The sequence below is a fragment of the Saccopteryx leptura genome, chromosome 2, assembly GCF_036850995.1.
Source record: "Saccopteryx leptura isolate mSacLep1 chromosome 2, mSacLep1_pri_phased_curated, whole genome shotgun sequence".
Lineage (NCBI taxonomy): Eukaryota > Metazoa > Chordata > Mammalia > Chiroptera > Emballonuridae > Saccopteryx > Saccopteryx leptura.
In genome coordinates this window covers 114,051,102-114,073,470 of record NC_089504.1, presented here as the reverse complement: position 1 = coordinate 114,073,470, position 22,369 = coordinate 114,051,102, and the positions used below count along the sequence as shown (strand labels likewise).

Genomic DNA, 22,369 nt, shown 5'->3' with positions numbered 1-22,369 from the left:
TTGACAATCATTTCCTGACTCATTAGTTCCAAAATCATTAATATTGCATCACATGATTAAGAAATATTGGAGGCCCTGGCCGGTTGGCTCAGCAGTAGAGCATCGGCCTGGTGTGCAGGAGTCCCGGTTTCGATTCCCGGCCAGGGCACACAGGAGAGGCGCCCATTTGCTTCTCCGCCCCTCCCCCTCTCCTTCCTCTCTGTCTCTCTCTTCCCCTCTCACAGCCGAGGCTCCATTAGAGCAAAGATGGCCCGGGCGCTGGGGATGGCTCTGTGGCCTCTGCCTCAGGAGCTAGAATGGCTCTGGACGCAACAGAGCGATGCCCCAGAGGGGCAAAGCATCGCCCCCTGGTGGGCATTCGGGTGGATCCTGGTCGGGCGCATGCGGGAGTCTGTCTGACTGCCTCCCCGTTTCCAGTTTTGGAAAAATGAAAAAAAAAAAAAAAGAAATATTGGAATTATCACAGTCCTCAGAAATTCAGGTAGCCAAACTAGTTTTATTTTTTATTCCTCCAGAAATATGTTCCTGATTATCAACTTTCAGTGACTTTTAAAGAAACATGCTTAAAGTCAAATGACTTAATTTAACAAACATATTTTTAAGACCCTATATATTTTTTAAATGTCAGGACCTTTGGAGTTATGGTAACAGATACTCCATTAGATGACTAATAATTAAGCTGCATAAAATTGTGCTTATATCTTTAAAGCACATAGAATTCACCTGGGATTTGGTGGCTAAATACAGTTTTTCCTCATTGGCATAGGTTATTTAGAAAACAATCTTTTCTCCTCATGGAAAGAAAGGTACGAAAATCACATGAGAAATATTTTAAAATACTTTTAGCAAAATAATCCACACCACAACAAATTCCTCTAGAACACAGTTAATCATAGTAAAGAACAAAACTGAAACGTAGAATTCACTTTAGTTGAGTCCATAACATAAAGGTGAGCACAGCTTAAAAGTTGTATCACAGGAAATCATAGTATCTTCTAGTAAATTCTAGATTAGCAAATAAAAAAATCAATTCCATAATTTCCCAGTGACTAATTTTTCATTATACCAATGTAAAGCAGATTCCTATACACATTTAAAAGGCAGCTAGAAAATACATTAAAAATATTAAATTTGAGATAATTTCTGCTCAGAGATCAATAGTAAGGTGCACATTCTTTTAGACACAAGATAGGGCTCTTTTGCTTTTACTTAAAAATAAATTTTTTTCATGCATCCTAACGGTCATATGAAAAAGACATTTACTTTTTTTCCATTACTAACTCTGAGGAAGAAAGAACAACTGTGCAGTAGGCCTCACGGCTCACTAGAAATCAAACTCCACACCTTTTGCAACAGGAAACGGCAAGTTGTGGAAGAGGTCCAAGCTACACTTACTGGGGTTGCTACACACATCAGTTTAAACCACTTAAAATGGATATAACATTTGGGTGACTGCGCACAGTGGCATTTCTCTGGCACAGCTGAGAACCATTTTAGTTCCCACACTAGTTTAGACAAAACAAAATTTTTATCTACCATGTAGGAACTTTTAGTTCTACATACACCAATAGACAGGGACAATGTAGCTTCATTGTTCAAGAAGCTCTCCAGTCAGCAGAAGAAAAAATGGCTAAGTTCTCTGGACTCTTGTCTTTTACTAGAACCCATCAGCTGCTACGCCCCGGAGCAGAAGAGAGGAAAATGTAGAATTCCATCACAAGGGAGTATGGGAGGAGCTGGCATTCTCCCATTGGCATTACAATTATTTTTCTTAGGATGAAATTTGGGATTGTAAATCTAGCTGAATTCCCCATCATTTCAACCTTGGTAAATGAGAGAAAGTTCACTCTCTGGGCCAAAACCCGCAAGCTGCTGTTGGGAGCAAGAGAGCGATAAGGACAGAAGAAAACAGATTCACTGCGTTGTTATCAAGAATGGGTTTCCCGGCTATGTGCTTCACCTCACTGGTTGGGCTGTTGACCACCATGCCAGTGCTTTCATCCAAACCTAGAGTGGAAGAGAAACCAAGTCAGATCCACAATCCAAATAACTTGATAAAAAAGAAATAGCTTTTCTCTTTCTCTTTTTCTTTTTTTTTTTTTGTATTTTTCTGAAGCCGGAAATGGGGAGGCAGTCAGACTCCCGCATGCGCCTACCAGGATCCACCAGGCACGCCCACCAGGGGGCGATGCTCTGCTCATCTTGGGGCATTGCTCTGCTGCACCCAGAGCCATTCTAGCACCTGAGGCAGAGGCTACAGAGCCATCCTCAGTGCCCTGGGCCAATTTTGCTCCAGTGGAGCCTTGGCTGAGGGAGGGTAAGAGAGAGACAGAGAGGAAGGAGAGGGGGAGGGGTGGGGAAGCAGATGGGCACTTCTCCTGTGTGCCCTGGCCGGCAATCGAACCCGGGACTCCTGCACGCCAGGCCAATGCTCTACCATGAGCCAACTGGCCAGGGCCGCTTTTCTCTTTCAAAGGAAATAATCTTCGAAGATTCCCAGTTACTTATAAAATGATTTTAGTGGATAATCTATATGATGAGAGATATGGAACCCTTGATTACAGAAGGCCTCTTTGAATAAATGGGTGTCAGTACCCCACAAGACTGTTCTCTCAACACTGCTGGAGCTCATTCAGAAGTAGAGGGGAGAATATGAAAGCAGAGGTGACATGAACTGGCAGACTGGGCCTGCCTCCCCAGTGGTTCCCCACCCAGACCAAACTATGAGGCCCTGAGAGCAGAGATCATGTCAGCAGCCTCTGCAGTGGATATCCAGGACCCAGCATGGTGCCGGCAGGAAGGAGGCACACCAAGATTTATTGAATGGCCTGATCTGTGGTGGCACAGTGGATAATGAATTGACCTGGAACACTGAGGTCGCTGGTTCAAAATCCTGGGCTTGTCTGGTCAAGGCACATATGGGAGTTATGCTTCCTGCTCCGCCCTTCTCTAAAATAAATAAAATTAAAATCTTTAAAAAAAAACTTACTAGCCCTGGCCAGTTGGCTCAGTGGTAGAGCGTCGGCCTGGTGTGCAGGAGTCCTGGGTTCAATTCCCGGCCAGGGCACACAGGAAAAGCTCCCATCTGCTTCTCCACCCCTCCCCCTCTCCTTCCTCTCTGTCTCTCTCTTCCCCTCCCACAGCCGAGGCTCCATTGGAGCAAAGATGACCCGGGAGCTGAGGATGGCTCTGTAGCCTCTGCCTCAGGTGCTAGAATGGCTCTGGATGCGACAGAGCGATGCTCCAAAGGGGCAGTGCATCGCCCCCTGGTGGGCATGCCGGGTGGATCCCGGTCGTGCCCATGCGGAGTCTGTCTGACTGCCTCCCCGTTTCCAGCTTTGGAAAAATGAAAAAAACAAACAAACAAAAAACTCTCAAAACTTACTGAGTGAATTAACCTATAATTGTTTTTCAACCCACTCAATAAGAAACTTGTCCAGCCTGTCCAGACAGTGGCGCAGTGGATAGAGCGTCGTACTGGGATGCGGAAGGACCCAGGTTTGAGACCCCAAGGTCACCAGCTTTAGCGCTGGCTCGAGCAAGGGGTTACTTGTCTGCTGAAGGCCCGCAGTCAAGGCACATATGAGAAAACAATCAATGAACAACTAAGGTCTCGCAACCAAGAATTGATGATTGATGCTTCTCATCTCTCTCTGTTCCTGTCTGTCTGTCCCTGTCTATCCCTCTCTCTGACTCTCTGTCCCTGTAAAATAAATATATATATATATATATATATATATATATATATATATATATATAAAGAAACTTGTCCAGTTAGAGCCCAGTTAAGAATAAAACCTAAGCTCTTGTAAAAACATATGTGTGTGTGTGTCTAGAGTTATGGAGCCTTTAGTGTGAATTAAAATCAGACTGACTTCTCTTTAATATCGAAATGCAACTAACCAAACTGAGAGAACATTCTGACTCACGGGGAAGGGAGCGAAAGGGAAGCAGATAATCTTGGGGTGTGAAGAGAACTGGGAGGACTGTACTCAGGGAAACTTTCTCCAGACCCCCAGCCTCTTCAATATATAAATCAAAGGAGGAAAGGTAGTTGATTATAGAGTGTGGAGCAAACATACAACAAAATATGTCAGTACACTGACAAGACCAGAGAGCCCCAGAAGCAAAGCACAGAGAACTTTTGGGAAAACTGACTCTCCCATATATCAAGTGAAGCAGACAGCTCAGTGGGGAGGAGCGCAAGCACCACGTCACGGCAGAAAGTAGGTTACACATGTACAGTCAGATCAGCAATGGGCCTGGAAAACAGGTGGAAGGAGGGGCATTAAAATGATTTGATCCCAAATGTTCTGCTTTCCTGTGATTAGGTGAAGTCCCATTTGCAAAACCACCTGTTTCCCGCACGTCATATCCTCCCCACACAGCTTCTCCTCATTGCTCTGCAGGTCTAACTCTCTTTCAATTAGCTTAACAAAAAAGAACAAGAAATCAAAACTGTAGGAGGTAGAAGAGATTCTGCCTATTATTTCTGGTCTCTCAACTCCTGGTGGTTTTGGGATTGTTTTCACTGTCATATCTTTTTATTTTCTTTTCCATATATCTTTCCCCTTTCTTTAAGATCTAATAAGTTGCAATGATAATAAGGTCATGTTCTTACCTGTGAATTGCATTGTAGCTCCTAAATATGAGTCCACAATTGATCCTAGTAATCCAGCCAGACCCCCAAATACAACAATTGGCCACTGGGGAGCAGAAATGTCCAAGTCATTAACAAAAACCAACTGTGTGAGGAAGTAGGCGATGCCCATAAAGGTACCACCAAGGAGACTGGCAGCAAGGCCCACCACTGTAACCCCTCCATTGGTCCCTGAAGAAGAAACATGGATAAAATAATCTGGTTAACAATCAGCAAACACATAAAGGCAAGGAAAAAAAAATAATTTGGTACCTATCCAATCAAGACTAAAGAAAGGGTTTTCTTTAAGTTAATCCAAAGATCATAAGACCACAGCCTACACCTGACCAGGAGGTGGCGCAGTGGATAGAGTGTCGGACTGGGACGCAGAAGACCCAGGTTCAAGACCCCGAGGTTGCCAGGTTGAGTGCAGGCTCATTTGGTTTGAGCAAGGCTCACCAGCTTGAGCCCAAGGTCACTGGCTCAAGCAAGGGGTCACTCGGTCTGCTGTAGCCCTCCCAGTCAAGGCACATATGAGAAAGCAATCAATGAATAACTAAGGTGCCGCAATGAAGAATTGATGCTTCTCATCTCTCTCCGTTCCTGTCTGTCTGTCCCTGTCTGTCCCTCTGTCTGGCTCTGTCACCAAAAAACAAACAAACAAACAAACATAGGTCTTTAAAAAAAAAAAAAGACCACAGCCTACTCAGAAAAGTCTTTTCTCCTCAGTAACTGCTGTCATTCTAAGCAGGGAAGTACAATGGTTTAGTGAAACCAGACTGCCCAGTTTCAACCTTAGTTCTGCTACTTCTGAGCTACGTGACTAGTAAAGTTAACTAAGTTCTATCCACTGTGCCACCGCCTGGTCAGAGTTAACTAAGTTCTCTATGCCTTAGTTTCCTTTTTGGAAGATAAAAATAATACAAAAGCCAATTCATATGGTCACTAACAGTACTTAATGGTAATCTGTATAGAGCAGTGCCCTGTACATAGCAGGTACTTAATATGTTAGCTGTTCATGACGATGATGAAGAAAAAAGGAGGAGAGAACTCCTGGCAGTGGCACAGTGGATAGAGTGTCAGACTGGGATGCGGAGGACCCAGGTTTGAGGTCGCCAGCTTGAGCGCGGGCTCATCTGGTTTAAGCAAAGCTCACCAGCTTAGACCCAGGATTGCTGGCTCGAGCAAGGAGTTACTTGGTCTGCTGTAGCCCTATGGTCAAGGCACATATGAGAAAGCAATCAATGAGCAACTAAGGTGTCACAATGAAAAACTGATGATTGATGCTTTTCATCTCTCTCCATTCCTGTCTGTCTCTGACTCTCTCTCTGTCCTTGTAAAAAAAAAAAAAAAAAAAAAAAAGGAGGAGAGAAAGAGGAGGAAAAGAAGACAAGGGAAGAAGAGGAAGGGGAGGAGGAGGCAATGACAAAGACAAAAAAGAAGCTGTACTAATTGATAATGATAATGGGGAACAAAGATACATGTTAAAGCACCACCCACACAACAGACCTTCAAGAAATACTCTATTGTTCCCTGCCTGTTCCTTTCCCACTGATATGTCTGTGAATCAATCTCTTTGCTTCTGCACTGTTTATCTTGCTAACGTTTCCTGCAAATATTACTTATTATCACTCATTTAACAGCTTACATACAATCTTCCAATTAGGGAGACTAACAATTCTTCAAAGGCTCTTAAATAAGACACACAATAAATCAAAGCTTTTTAAAAAGAAACTTATAGACTCACCAACTGGAACTTTCTCCCATGTTGTTATTAGCCTTGGTGGACTTTTACTCAGAATAGGGCCAACTTCGGAAGCCCATGTGTCTCCAGCAGAGCAGGCCAGTGCAGCCAAGAGAGACAAACACATCCAGGAAGCAGTGTGCTGCTTGGAAAAATCTATTGGGATTTCCCCAGGGCCATTTTCTATCATGAACAGTAGGGCCAGCTCTGTGGGCACAGCTCCATTACAGAACACCTGAACCCAATTCCTCTGCCCACCTAGAAGCAAACAAGTAGAAAAAAAAAAGACAAGAAATGTTTTCTATTCAGAAGGAAAATTGTGCTGATATAGGAACTTATCTATTTTACCATTTAAGAAAAGAAAAATGACTAAAATTTTTAAAAAGTACTAACAGCAGAATGGTAACTTTGCCCACATTTTATACTGTTTCAGAATAACTAATGAAAGACTTTTCTGCTTCTAAATTTTGCTGTTACTTGTTATTGTGATGAAGTAATGATAAACTAAATTAGGCCACTACTAAAAGTAATTCTCATATAAAATTTAACTGTTTCAATAGTCCAAACATGTTTTGATTAAAAGCTTTTATGTTAGTATAAAACAAAGTTACTCCTTTAAATATAATGTCAAACATAATTCATTTTACCTTCTTTATATTCTGAATCTAGACTTTTCTTTATTTCTCCCTTCCATTTAGTGAGTTTTGAAGAAGAAAGGAAAAACATCAGCAAAGAGGTAAAAAAGCTGAAATTTGCAATGGTTAGGATAAATCCTACTATTAGTCCTGAAAGAAACACAAACACACACAGAATTATATTTAGTCCATACATTAAAACTGTGAAAAAAAGAATGGATTTTTTTGAGGGGTTATTTTCATACTATAACCCAAAATGTACATTTCTAATACATTTCCATTTTACCAGTTAAGATATTACCAAACAGTAAACTGAATGTCAGTTTGATTAAATAGAGATGTATTTCTTACCGTATTTTGACCTCTTTTCAAACTATGCTATATAAATGTAAAAAAAAAAAAAAAAGATATACCCCCCCCCCTTTTTGTAGTGAGCGAGTGAGATACAGAGAGACAGAAAGGGAGAGAGATGAGAAAAATCAACTCTTACTACAGCTGCAGCACTTGTTCACTGACTTCTTCTCATACATGCCTTGTCTGGGGGCGGTGCTCCAGCCAAGCCAGTGACCCTCTGCTCAAGCTAGCAACCTTTGGGCTCAAGCCAGTGACCATGGGGTCAGGTCTATGATCCCATGCTCAAGCTGGCAACCCTGAGCTCAAGCTGGATGAGCCTGCATTCAAACCAGTGACCTTGGGTTTTGAACCTGGGTCCTCAGCATCCCAGGTTGATGCTCTATCCACTGCGCCACCACTAGTCAAGCCAAAAGAAACACTTTTTATAATGGAGTTGTAGAACACAGTATAATAACAATATGCATTATATGTTATGTATAATATTTGGATAGATGACTAGTCTGTAGAAATTTCAAATTAACTGTGGTTCTCTCAGGGAAGATAAGATTATATAGTCTTTCAGGTTTCTATTTTTTACATTTCCCCCCTATAGCCTCAGATTTATTTTCTAATTTATAAAGAAAAAATTTAAAAGATAAGCTTTTTATTCTTTTCCAGAGTTTTCACATGCTCTTGTGTTGAGCATCACAAAATTGGTGAGAAGATAATGTTTCTTAGGTAAATTTCTCTACCTATGAAGACAATTCTGGATTGCCTGTGAAACCAAAAATGGAATATATCCTGTGAATACGATCTTAGGTTTTGAGACTTTTCTCTGTGTTTCTTTTGTTTGGGCAAACAAAGAAGAAAGGGAATAGTCCTCAGTTTTCCATAAGTGTCCAATTTTAAGAAAGTCTTCTAAAACCTGTAGTTCGATCAAGAAAACAAATAAAAGGGAAGCTTATGTTTCATGATAAGAGAAAAAAAGGAAAGGTGCGTTCTCACTGTCACAGCAGTACGGAAAGAGGCCCTGACAGTCACTGCTAAACGGGTCAGCCATGCTGAAGACGCAGAGAACTGGCTGTGGGTTGTTTAAGTAAAAAATTATAAAGCCTCTCCACAGGTAATTTTATAAGTAAAGTGCAAGCATATATTGAAATGACTTTTAAAATCATTTAGAAATTCCTTAAAAGTCTTTTTGTGACAACATGTGAAAGTGTTCTAGTGAGTAAAACTTGGTTTCCAGGTAGTCAAGTACCCTCATTTCTATTACAATGGCTATTTCATCCTATAAAAATGAATTAGAGCCTGATTTATGGTAGTTCAGTGGGTAAAGCATCGATCTGGAATGCTGAGGTCACCAGTTTGAAACCCTAGGCTTGCCTGGTCAAGACACATACTAGAAACAACTCCCAATTGGCACTTTCTGCTCCTCCCCCAACTAAACTGGAAGAATCTGTCTGCTAAAATTATTTTGGAACTTTAGAGTCTACTTAAGGCTGGTAACTTGCAGGGGAAGGTTTGGAAGGGAAACAAATTAATTTTTGTTAACTGCAGTTCTTAGCATGGTAGCAGCTCCTCACCTACAGTTGTTAGCCATGTAGCAGGCAGTGCAGGAGGTATACGAGCAGCTTGTACACAGCTTGTTGAGTGCCAGGTGGGCAATAAAGATCTTGTTTTCCCATTAATACGTAAAGACACATGTAGCCCCATGTTCATTGCAGCACTGTTCACAGTGGCCAAGACATGGAAACAACCAAAAAGCCCTTCAATAGAAGACTGGATAAAGAAGATGTGGCACATATACACTATGGAATACTACTCAGCCATAAGAAATGATGACATCAGATCATTTACAGCAAAATGGTGGGATCTTGATAACATTATACGGAGTGAAATAAGTAAATCAGAAAAAAACAAGAACTACATGATTCCATACATTGGTGGAACATAAAAACGAGACTAAGATAGCGTGCGGAGGACCCGGGTTCAATTCCCGGCCAGAGCACACAGGAGAAGCGCCCATTTGCTTCTCCACCCCTCCGCCGCGCTTTCCTCTCTGTCTCTCTCTTCCCCTCCTGCAGCCAAGGCTCCATTGGAGCAAGGATGGCCCGGGCGCTTGGGGATGGCTCTGTGGCCTCTGCCCCAGGCGCTGGAGTGGCTCTGGTCGCAACATGACGACGCCCAGGATGGGCAGAGCATCGCCCCCTGGTGGGCAGAGCGTCGCCCCATGGTGGGCGTGCCGGGTGGATCCCGGTTGGGCGCATGTGGGAGTCTGTCTGACTGTCTCTCCCCGTTTCCAGCTTCAGAAAAATGAAAAAAAACAAAAAAACTCCCCAAAAAAACAAAAAAAACGAGACTAAGAGACATGGACAAGAGTGTGGTGGTTACCAGGGGTGGGGGGAGGGAGGACGCAGGAGGGAGGGAGGGAGAGTTAGGGGGAGGGGGAGGGGCACAGAGAAAACTAGACAGGGTGACAGAGGACAATCTGACTCTGGGCAAGGGGTATGCAACATAATTTAATGACAAGATAACCTAGACATGTTTTCTTTGAATATATGTACCCTGATTTATTAATGTCATCCCATTAACATTAATAAAAATTTATTTAAAAAAAAAAAATCTTGTTTTCCAAATACCAGGATTTGTGTTCTGATCACTGCCTGCTACTTCTGATCACAGAGGTAGAGACACTATTGTACTCCACCCCACATTGTTTGAAGTTCCTCTCTGTCTGACTGAGGCAACTTCCACAAGATTTAAATGGCTAGCCCCTAACTCCCGATCATTTTTCTGTTTCTTCTCCTTTTGGGTGCCAGACATTAAAAAGTAGGACATTCAAAAGCAGCTGCATTTATGGGAAAAATAAGGAAGTCACTGTGCATACTGAGGAAAAGGTGTAGGCTCAGAAAAGACTGAGAAGACCTTAGGTTTAACACCCCAGAATGATCCTTGACACAGAGACAGCCTACAACAATCAAAAACAAAAAAAGGCCCTGGCCAGTTGGCTCAGTGGTAGAGTGTCAGCCTGGCATGCAGGAGTCCTGGGTTCGATTTCTGGCCAGAGCACACAGGAGAAGCGCCCATCTGCTTCTCCACCCCTCCCCCTCTCCTTCCTCTCTGTCTCTCTCTTCTCCTGCCACAGCCAAGGATCCACTGGAGCAAAGTTGGCCCGGGCGCTGAGGATGGCTCCATGGCCTCTGCCTCAGGCACTAGAAAGGCCCTGGTTGCAACAGAGCAACGCCCCAGATGGGAGGAGCATTGCCCCCTGGTGGGCATGCTGGGCAGATCCCGGTCAGGTGCATGCGGGAGTCTGTTTGACTGCCTCCCTGTTTCCAACTTCAGAAAAATACAAAAAATAAATAAAATAAAAATGAAAACAAATAAACAAACAAACAAAAAAGAGCAAACCATGGGGACAAAAGAGAGCCTAATTTCTAGAGTTACCACATTATTTTATTTCAACAGAAGTATCACACAGCATACAAAGAAACAGAAAAATATGGCCCATTCAAAGGGAAAAAAATAAATGAACAGACTGTCACTGAGAAAGGCCAGATAATAAGCCTACTAAACAAATACTTTAAAACAATTGTCTTAAAGATGTTCAATAGAATAAAGGAAGATGTGGCAAAAGTCAAGAAAACAATATGGAGCCTGACCAGGTGGTGGAGCAGTGGATAGAGCGTTGGACTGGGATGCGGAGGACCCAGGTTCGAGACTCCGAGGTCACCAGCTTGAGCGCGGGCTCATCTGGCTTGAGCAAAAAGCTCACCAGCTTGGACCCAAGGTCGCTGGCTCATGCAAGTGGTTACTCGGTCTGTTGAAGGCCTGCGGTCAAGGCACATATGAGAAAGCAATCAATGAACAACTAAGGTGTCTCAACGAAAAACTGATGACTAATGCTTCTCATCTCTCTCCGTTCCTGTCTGTCTGTCCTATCTATCCCTCTCTCTGACTCTCTCTCTCTCTCTCTCTCTCTCTCTCTGTCCCTGTAAAAAAAAAAAAGACCCATAAAAGTTCCTTCTTATGGGTAATTACTTTAAATGTAAATGTATTAAACCAGTGGTAGTCAACCTGCTCCCTACTGCCCACTATGGGCGTTCCAGCTTTCATGGTGGGCAGTAGCGGAGCAACCAAAGTATAAATATAACGATAGATTTAACTATAGTAAGTTGTTTTATAAAGATTTATTCTGCCAAACTTAGCGAAAATCCGACATAAAGTACTTGGTAAGTAATGATTATTATATGCTTTAACCTGCTGTAACTCTGCTTTATAAATTTTATAAAGTAAAGTTACTTCCTTACTTTATAAATCACCATTACTTTGGAACTGGTGGGCGGTTAGAAAATTTTACTACTAACAGAGATACAAAAATGGGTGGTAGGTATAAAAAGGTTGACTACTCCTGATTAAACATTCCAATCAAAGGACTGATGGACAAAATGGATAAAAATACATGATACAACTATATGCTATCTATAAGAGACACATTTATTTATTTATTTATTTTTAAGATTTTTAAAATTTATTCATTTTGCTTGAGAGGGAAGAAAGGTGAGAGAGAGAGAGAGATCAACTCCCATATGTGCCTTGACCGGGCAAGCCCAGGGGTTAGAACTGGCGACCTTGGCATTCCAGGTCAGCACTTTATCCACTGCACCACCACAGCTCAGACTACAAGAGACTCATTTTAAATCTAAGGACACAAATAGATAGGAAGTAAAAGGACTGAAAAGAAAAAGAAAATGAACCAGAGCTCCAAAGAGAAATAGCTGCTTCCAGGTCTGAGACAAAGTATATTTGGGATGAGCCTTTAGCATCTTGTTATGCTAGAAAGAAAGGAAATGCTTAAAAAATATATGTGATAGGGTCATGTCGCCTGGGCTCAGTAGCAGGCTTGTCTGATTTTTTTATTAGTATAGCCACCCCTGCTCTCTTGTGGCTACTATTTGCACAATATATCTTTTTCAGTCGTTATACTTTCAACTTATTTGTGCCCTGTACACCTATCCTAAAATTGCCCCTGCTTCATCCCCCGTTATCTATAGCCAATGTAAATTCTTTCAAAACTTACATCTTTAAAAGAGCCCCATCAACTCCTCTCACCAATAAGCCCATAAGGTCCTATTTTGTAAGATAAAGACATTTTTGTCTCTCCACCTGGCTCTTCTGCTGGTGATTTAGACTGAATATCTCAGGATCTGATCTTTTTTTTCTGGCTAGCATATATGTCTCAAAAACCCTTCCCCCTCCCCCCAAAAGCCTTGGGCTGTGAAGGTTTTTTGTTTGACATGATACCTAAAGAACCAGAGGTTGGCAGACTTGTTGAATACCATACAAGGAATGAGACCTTTGATCTGTGGACTTTCTCAGACTTTGTACTTACCAAAGCAACCTTCGAATTATAATGTGACTTCTCAACTAGCCTGCCTACAAGATTAGGACATGCCTGAACAAGGATGCTTATATCCCAGTTGGCCTGGGCATTCCATATTTTATCAGATGAATAAAGTAGCATTCTGGCTCATATATCAGTCCCTTGTGACAATGAACAGCATAAACCAGTTCTCTTGGCTCTGACCAACTCTAGGTACCTGATAGAATGAGGTTTCCATTTCAGAAAGACTAAACATCAAGACCTGAACTATGGTGACTAAAAAGAGGGTAAGGCCACCCTTATGAGACCACAGAGAGCACACCCACTGGCCTTTCCTGACAACACCCCATTTACTTGCATTACACTTAGGGTCTCCTTCTGGGGATTAACTGACTCAAACTGATACTATCTACCATCTGTCTCCCGACTACAAATGTAAACTCTCTGTCAGTGGGATTTTTTATCCATTTTGTTCACTACTAAATACAAAGTGCCTAGAACAGCGCCTGGCATTTAGGGGATCCTCACTAAATATTTGAATGAATGACTGAATGAATGAAAATATGGTAAAACACTAAGCCTACTACTAGTCCTGGCAAGTGAAATTAAACTTGTCAATTACAAAGCCTGATTACAAACTGTCCACACTGACATGAATAAAGGAATACAATGATTAACTAGACAACTAGACTAGACAATATTTCTTTGGAGCAAATCACCTGCACAGTGCTTTATATTTTTAAGCCCTTTCCCACATATTTTCTTATGAGATTTGCTCCTTATTCTAGAAATACTCTCTCAAGGAGACCAGAGCCCTCCACTTCAGTGTCCACTATAAGCACTGCCTCAACCTCTCCCCTCTCTATTCTGTCAGTACTGAGCTATGTGTTCCTATGTCAACAAGGACTCTAAATACCCAGATCCTATGGAAGTTCTGAAACTCTTCTCAATCCTAAAAACACTGAAGGCATAATATGACAAACCTTACTTAGTAAAATTCCTATGACTACTAATAGTAGTTGTAGAGTGAAAACAATAATAACATATTTGTAAAATACTTATTATACATGCCAGGTAGTATGCCAAACATTTTATTTAAGTGAGAGGAGGGGAGATAGACACAGACTCCCGCATGCGCCCAGACTGGGATCCACCTGGCAACCCCCATCTGGGGCCGATGCTTGAATCAACTTAGCTATCCTCAGCACCCAAGGCCGATGCTCGGGCCAACTGAGCTACCTATCTTCAGAGCCTGGTCCAATGCTCAAACTATCAGGCCACTGGCTTATGAGAGGAGAAGAGAGAGAAAAAGGGGAAAGAGAGGGGAAGAGAAACCGATGGTGGCTTCTCATATGTGTCCTGACTGGAGATCGAACCCAGGATATCCACATACCAGGCCAACGCTCTACCACTGAGCCAATCACCCAGGGCCTATGCTAAACATTTTACACGGATCACACCTTATGATAAGTAGATGCTAAAGGCACTATTATCCCGTTTTATTTTACAGATGGAAAAATTACAACACTAAAAGTTTAAGTGACTTGCAGTAATACTTCATAACAGTAGTCCTAAGTACTATGATATACTTTAAATCAGCATTACAATTATTTTGTCCTTAAGGGGAAAAAAGAAGCTACAAACAAAAAATACCAACATTCCATAAAATGAAATGATTTGGAAAAGAGCAGAGGTTAAAAATCAATCTATATATGTTTCCTAAACACCTATGATGTGTGTAACACTATTCAAAGCATGAGACACAGACGCATATAACACACTGTCTTCAGGGACTCTATAACATGGCTGAAAGGAGATAACTAATCACTAATAGTGAATGTCTGTATAATGCTTTATAGCTTAAAAAGATGTGTTGTCCCACACATTATCTTGTTTGAGCCTTATCAATAGGCCCAAAGGACCTATTTCACAAAAGATAAAAGAACAGTGAGGCTCTGAAGAGTTAGGCTATGTGGCAAAATTCACAAGAGATAGTAGGTGGCAGTGCTAGGATTCAAATACTTATAATTCTAAATCAAGCTAGGTAGGAGATGAACAGAGGACCAAAGGGCCAGAAGACAGAAAAGAAAATGGTAACAAAAAAAGAAACAAAAGTAGAGATCAGAAAAGTAAGAAGAGAAGCAGATCAATATATAACATGGAAGCTGAAGAAAGACAATTTCAAGGACTTGACCCTTCTTGCTATAGGTCAAGAATGATAAAAACCAAGGCAAGGCTTCCTGACAAAGAATATTTTTAGAAAAACATAACTGTTATTATATTTAAGCAGATATTGTTCAAATTAGCTGCTATAAATGGGTAAATACTTTCAATGTGCTAACAGCAGTGCTTGATACATAGTATGTAGAACATAACATTTAAAAAAATAAATAAAATATAATCATTTCTAATACATATTGGTTATATGGTAAGACAAAATTCATACAAAAATACCAATATGTCTGTTAGTTGTTTTCTCCAATGGATCTTTTATTTTACACCTAGAAGGAGTGCTCCAATGCTCTGCTAGCAGATAATTTATTCCAATTAAATGAACAAAGTAATCAAGGCCCTCAAAAGTCTCTTCTATTAATTCACTTGATATAAATTACAAAGTTAAATTTATACATTAAAGGGTCTGTTATTATTTGAAAATTTGACAGAATAGGAATGCTGAGCAATGCATAATTTTATCACCATTTTAAAAAATATATAATATTGTGAATTACAGTCTCATACATTCAGAATTCAGAAAACATGAGTTTAAATTGTATAAGCAAACACTTATTATATGGGTAAACATTCAAAAGCAAAACATACCTCCTAAAGCCCCACTGTGATCTAGACTTTTCTTTTTAAAGCCATTAGATACGATCAAAACAGGAACAATAACAGAAAACAGCCAACGCCAAGGAGAAATAGGCTGTAAGTTACCTGAAAAATTATAAAGGTAGAGTGTGAATTGTGTGAGACTTGCATAGGTTAGTTTTGGCTCTAAATATTGATAACTGCATTCTGGATAAAATATTGTCATAAATAGGGAAATTAAGATAAAGTCACTAAAGTAAAATATTTCTGTTGAAACTTGTATATTTTCAGAGAGACAGTCCTACTGGTAATAAGCAAATAAGTCCTAAGTTTTGGAAATCATTTATAACTACTTATAATAATGGGTATTTCACACATATTTGGAGATTTGAAATTAATTTTCTTGGAGGCATGTACTAAATCTCAAAAATAGCACAGAACAAACTCCTTTCTTAAAAGGATTCAATTATTTCTCACTGTGCCTTTTCAGTTTTTTTTTGTGTGTGTGTGTGATAGAGACAGAGAGAGTCAGAGAGAGGAACAGATAGGGAGAGACAGACAAGAAGGGAGAGAGATGAGAAACATCAATTCTTCATTGCAGCACCTTAGTTGTTCATTGCTTTCTCATATGTGCCTTGACCGGGGTGCTACAGCAGACTGAGTAACCCCTTGATAGAGCCAGCGACCTTGGGCTCAAGCTGGTGAGCTTTGCTCAAACCAGATGAGCCCGCGCTCAAGCTGGCGACCTCGGGGTCTCGAACCTGGGTCCTCAGCATCCCAGTCCAAAGCTCTATCCACTGTGTCGCCTGGTCAGGCTCAGAGATTTTTCTTTTTTTTTTGTATTTTTCTGAAGTTGGAAATGGAGAGGCAGTCAGACAGACTCCCGCAAGCACCCGAATGGGATCCACCCAGCATGCCCACCAGGGGGCGATGCTCTGCCCATCTGGGGCGTAGCTCTGTTGCAACCAGAGCCATTCTAGTGCCTGAGGCAGAGGCCACAGAGCCATCCTCAGCGCCTGGGCCAACTTTGCTCCAGTGGAGCCTTGGCTGTGGGAGGGGAAGAGAGAGACAGAGAGGAAGGAGAGGGGGAAGGGTGGAGAGCAGATGGGCGCCTCTCCTGTGTGCCCTGGCCGGGAATTGAACCCGGGACTCCTGCACGCCAGGCCGACGCTCTACCACTGAGCCAACCGGCCAGGGCTCAGAGATTATTTTTTAAAGTAACATTCTCATATGCTACACACCTCAGGGTTCAATGGTTACCAACTGATATTCCAAAGATTGCATCCAGCACACAGATGTTTTGTTTGGCTACCATAACGATTTTAAACAATCTGATTTAAGACCAAAACAAACAAATGACAACAACAAAAAAACAAGAATAAATTTGAGTTAATATTTAAAGAATAGATTTCATATACCGATCCAGATTCCTGGTTTCTGGGTGTTTTTTTTTTTTTAATTTTTAAAAGCCTTTTATTCATTTTTTAGAGAGGAGATAGAGAGAAGGGGGTAGGAGCAGAAAGCATCAACTCCCATATGTGCCTCCACCCAGGCAAGCCCGGGGTTTTGACCCAGTGACCTCAGAGTTTCCATGCAGATGCTTTATCCACTAGGCCAACACAGGTCAGGATGGGTTTCTTTTTAAAAAACTGGAAACTTGGGCCACTTGGTAGAACTGATTACAGGTGAAGAGAAGCTTCCTCTTTAAGATGGATTATGGTTCTCCTGTTTCAAGTTCCTGCCATTCCTGAACAGATTTCTTAACACCAGGCTGATGACTACAGTAAAGGAAAACATGAACTATTGCTTATGCCTGTTTCTATCAAAAATAAAAAACTGAAAAACAAAAAGAGCCAAATGTTCAACAAAAAAAAAAAAATGGGAAAAATCTTACTTCTGAAATGGAGAACGATTTCCTTGTTTTTAATATACAAAGACCTGGGACAACTTCACTTGTTTGCATCAGGTGCCTGGCCCCAGGAGGACCTTCAATTTACAAATCCTTGTTTTATTTTATTTAGTTTGTTATTGTTAATACTGGCATTGTGGAGAATCTTCTCCTCCCATACCTCTACTCCCTCCTGTGACTCATACTGAATGTACAGTCCTGAAAGCTTCTGTACCCTGCAGGACACTCATTCGATTCTTCCCGAGTCTCTTTGAAAAAGGGCTAACGTTAGAACTGGAAAGCACTCATTTATGAGTTTACTTTCTCATACTACTGCTCACTTTCCCTCTTGAACTGTATTTTTGTTTTTATAGGTGTACCAATGAAGTTTGTGTAAAGGCAGGCTTATGCTCTAAAAGCAGATTCAAAACCTTAAAATTTTGAGTCTGGAGTATCTTCTAATTATGCAAAGTGGCTTCAGACTTTAAAAGGAGTCTGCTCTTTTAAAGTGACCAAACAGCAGACAAATCCTTTAAATCTCCAAATATAAACACTATATCATCTTTTATTTTCACAGGACAAATGTTATGGATATTTATATTAAAAGTATCACTTCAATTGCTTTACAAAACTGTGCTTCAGTTATTTCTCACCAAGCTAGATGTAATAATTACATAAAACACAAAACATGTTTTGAAATAGGTGCAACTAATATCACAAGCAGCATTTATTAAAGGGTTTAGAACGTTCAAGGCACTGTTTATATTTTCTGGTAACTAAATCCAGGCTGTGAAAGTTAATAAACATAATTTATAACGATTCAGAGAATGAGTTTTGGATTTCACAATGGTACAATTTAAAATTCCACCGAATGAAAAAAAAAAATAAATAAATAAAACAAAATTCCACCGATAAGCGTATTTAAAAGAGGACTTACAACATTCACACTTACCATAATAGGTGCTTGCAGTCATAGACATAATCCAGAAAGCTAAAGAAATGAAAATGATCAGGCTCAATATAACTATATTAGTTATCATATTTATATATTTTTTGCATATATTGTCGTCAAGCTCTGTCATGGAAAATAAGGATGTGAGCACCTGGGGGAGAAAATATATAACATTTCTGAGAAAAATAGTCACATAAGTTGCCAACAAAACACTTGTGTGGAGGCGAATATAAATGCCAACATCTTCCACTGCTCAAAAAAATAATATAAACCTAAACTGTCTCTGGAAACTTGCTGGTGGAGAGCTCAAACTCTTCCAGGCCAGGTTAACAGCCAGCACTGATCTCGCAAAGCGCCTCCACTCAGAACGCGGGTCCCCAGCCCGCGGCCCCAGAACAACACGGCCCGGAAAGTGAAAGGAAGAGCGGAAGCAGCCAATCGGCGGACCCGAGGGAGGCGAGCTCCGCCCCCACGCCGACGCCTGCGGCTCGGTTCCTGAAAAGTGGCCGGACGTAGAGTCGGAACCCGGACGAATCCCGGCAGCTACGCCCCGCGACTGAGAGCGGTCACGTCCCGACGGCCGCTTGCGCCGCCCAGGAGTCCAGGTCCAGCCGGCCAGAGTCAAGGGGCCTGGAGCTCAACCGTGCACCGGCGCGTCTCCACCTTCTGAGGCTGCCACCCTGCGCGCATGCGCCGTGGCCGCTTGAGGATGTCGGCTCGCTCACGTGAGCGTTTAATGGGCCGCTCCCAGGACAGGCGGGTTTCGCGGACCCACGGGGTGACAGCTGCGGCTCGGACTTTGAGGGTTTGTAATGCTACTCAGAGTAATACAAGTATAACTATCTGAAACCTTGGGTCCTTGTGTTTGAGAACACATGCAAACGCTGAAATGACTACTTGGATAGTCATAGAATAAAGAAATGCAGGTGAATTTATTATACCCAGTACGTCCATTGCAAACATAATATGCAAATACTTTTTCATCTGTGAAGAGTGCACGACGTAATATTAAGGATTTTTGGGGGCGGGAGCATATATTGTGTGGTAGAAGAGGAATTTTGTGACGGAGAAAGTAAAACAAGAACGTTTAGATCCTATAATGTGCTGGACACTGCTGGCTGCTAGAGATGTGCAGGTAAAGCTAGACGTATTTCCTGCTGTGGAGCTCTCAAATTATTGTAGCGACGCCACTTTAAAGGTGGAAAGCCGTTCCTACACCTCTCATTTAAAGTATGTGCGTTCAGTCAATTCATTTAGAAAGCAGAACTTGATACCAGCAACAATCCTAATTTTGTGGCTGATAGCACATTTTACTTGATATAAATTCTGTTTGGGCGTTAACAGTATCTGATAATTATATTTGTGAACTTTTTCAGTTAATTGCTGACAAGGTAAGCAGAGGAGGCAAGTCAGTTTCAGACATAGTCGCCAAATGTGTTTTAACCCACTAAGAGTAACTTTTTAAAAATATTTATTGATTGATTTTATTTTTAGCTTTTATTTATTCATTTTAGAGAGGAGAGGAGAGAGACATAGAGAGACAGAGAAGAGGAGAGAAGGAAGCATTAACTTCCATACGTGCCTTGACCAGGCCAAGCCCAGGGATTTGAACCAGTGACCTCAGTGTCCCAGGTCGACATTTTATCCACTGCACTACCACAGGTCAGGCCCACTAAGAGTAATTTTTTTAAAAACTTACTTTTTAAAAAAAAAAATTCATTTTAGCGAGGAGGTAGAAAGGGAGGGGGGGAGCAAGAAGCATCAACTGCCATATGTGCCCTTAATGGCAAGGCCAGAGTTTTGAACCAGCGACCTCAGTGTTCCAGGTCGACTGCGCCACCACAGGTCAGGCAAAACTTACACTGTTATAAATTAAAAATAAATGCCACGCCCTGGCCAGATAGCTTAGTTGGTTGGAGCATCATCTCAAGCATAGAGGTTACTGCTTTGATCCCAGGTCAGAGCACATACAGAACAGATTGATGTTCCTGTCTCTCCTACTCTCTCCCTTTGTCTCTCTACAGTCAATAAAGTAACATTAAAAAAATAATAATGCCAAGACACCGTTTCCTTTGGTGAAGAAATCTAATCAACTAAGAACCAAGTCTGTGAAATAGGACTAAATGATTGTGGCCTTCTCTTACTAGACTACCTGCATAGTAGGCTCTTCATGTAGAAATTCATTATGTGCCCATTCTTTCTTTTAGTCTGTTCAGTGCAAATAATTGGATTACCTCAGGAAGCTGACTGGCCAATATCAGTGATATCAAACAATTACTATTGTAAAAGCTAGTATCTTTGTGCTTTAGCATATTGACCTTGTTTTTGTCTCTTCATTTTTAAAAATATGATTACTGATTTTTGAAAGAGGAAGAGGGAGAGAGAGAAAGACAGGGACGTGGATCTATTTCTGTATGTGCCCTGACTGGGAATTGAACCGCCAGCCTCTGCATTAGGCACAGTAACTTCGGGACAATGCTCTAACCAACCAAACTATCTGGCCAGAGCATTGTCTCTTCTTTTTGTGTGTGTGTGTGTGTGACAGAGAGAGGGACAGACAGGGACAGACAGGAAGGGAGAGAGATGAGAAGCATCAATTCTTCACTGTGGCACCTTAGTTGTTCATTGATTGCTTTCTCATATGTGCCTTGACGGGGGGGGGGGGGCTATAGCAGAGCGAGTGACCCCTTCCTCAAGCCAGCGACCTTGGGCTCCAGCCAGCGACCTTGAGCTTCAAGCCAGCGACCTTTGGGCACAAGCCAGAGACCATGGGGTCATGACTATGATCCCATACTCAAGCCAGTGACCCCACGCTCAAGCTGGTGAGCCCGTGCTCAAGCTGGTGACCTTGGGGTTTCGAGCCTGGGTCCTCCATGTCCTAGTTCGACGCTCTATCCACTGCTCCAATGCCTGGTCAGACTGTCTCTTCTTAAGTAACCAGAAAAATGACCCACAGGTCCAGTTGCCTGTTGCCATGAGGACCAATTACACAATACAAGCATTGATGAGAGGGAGAGATGCTTATTATTTTTATATTTTATTTTTTTGTGACACAGTGGGGGGCGGATAGGGATAGACAGACAGGAAGGGAGAGAGATGAGAAGCGTCATGTTGTGGCTCCTTAGTTGTTCATTAATTGCTTTCTCACATGTGCTACAGCAGAGTGAGTGACCCCTTGTTCAAGCCAGTGACCTTTGGGCTCAAGCTAGGGACCATGGGGTCATGTCCATGATCCCACATTCAAGCCAGCCACCTTGGGGTTTCAGACCTGGGTCCTCTGCGTCCCAGTTTGACACTATCCACTGCACCACTGCCTGGTCAGGCAGAAGGAGGTTTACTGAAGTACCCACCACCTGAGAAGATGGGAGGAGTCTGTCCTCAGAAGCCCGTCTTGCTCTTTGGTGCAGGCAGGAGCTTTTATAAGGAGGGATAAGGAAGGGGAATAAACAGAAAAATGGAAGAAAGGAATCAAAAGAAGGGGGTTTTTGCTAGGGGGGGGAGGGGGTCTAGTGCAAACCAACCCAGTATGTTCAGATAACTGATTGAAAGTCAGCACATCTCTGGGAGCTAGTGTATCTGAAAGCTGGAGTCTGCCTGACCAGGCAGTGGCGCAGTGGATAGAACGTCAGACTGGGATGCGGAGGACACAGGTTCGAGACCCCGAGGTCGCCAGCTTGAGCGTGGGCTCATCTGGCTTGAGCAGAAAAGCTCGCCAGCAGCTTGGGCCCAAGGTTGCTGGCTTGAGCAAGGGGTTACTTGGTCTGCTGATGGCCCACAGTCAAGGCACATATGAGAAAGCAATCAATGAACAACTAAGGTGTTGCAACAAAAAACTGATGATTGATGCTTCTCATCTCTCTCTGTTCCTGTCTGTCTATCCCTCTGGCTCTCTGTCCCGGTAAAAAAAAAAAAAAAAAATCTCTCTTTGAAAGCTGGAGTCTGTTTCTTAGGTTGTTACAGGAACTGAAGCTAGCAATTAACTTACAA

At 42.0% G+C, this 22,369-nt stretch overlaps 1 protein-coding gene across 1 annotated transcript; it reads right to left on the bottom strand.

Annotated features, from left to right (window-relative positions):
* Positions 1-476: 476 nt before the first annotated feature.
* On the bottom strand, positions 477-19,081 carry TMEM19 (transmembrane protein 19). Its single transcript, XM_066368567.1, has 6 exons — positions 18,383-19,081; positions 15,555-15,668; positions 7,031-7,168; positions 6,387-6,641; positions 4,622-4,831; positions 477-2,007 (listed from the first exon to the last, which is right to left on the bottom strand). The coding sequence occupies exons 1-6, from the start codon at positions 18,510-18,512 to the stop codon at positions 1,844-1,846; spliced, it is 1,011 nt and encodes a 336-aa protein (XP_066224664.1). The 5' UTR covers positions 18,513-19,081; the 3' UTR covers positions 477-1,843.
* Positions 19,082-22,369: the final 3,288 nt, after the last annotated feature.

Excerpts from the sequence above, each read along its gene's own strand:
- TMEM19 (XM_066368567.1), bottom strand. The coding sequence starts at position 18,512 with ATGACAGAGCTTGACGACAATATATGCAAAAAATATATAAATATGATA. Across the intron at positions 15,669-18,382 it reads GACTGCAAGCACCTATTATG|GTAACTTACAGCCTATTTCT; the intron begins GTAAGTGTGAAT and ends ATAATTTTTCAG. Across the intron at positions 6,642-7,030 it reads AGATTCAGAATATAAAGAAG|GTGGGCAGAGGAATTGGGTT; the intron begins GTAAAATGAATT and ends GTTTGCTTCTAG.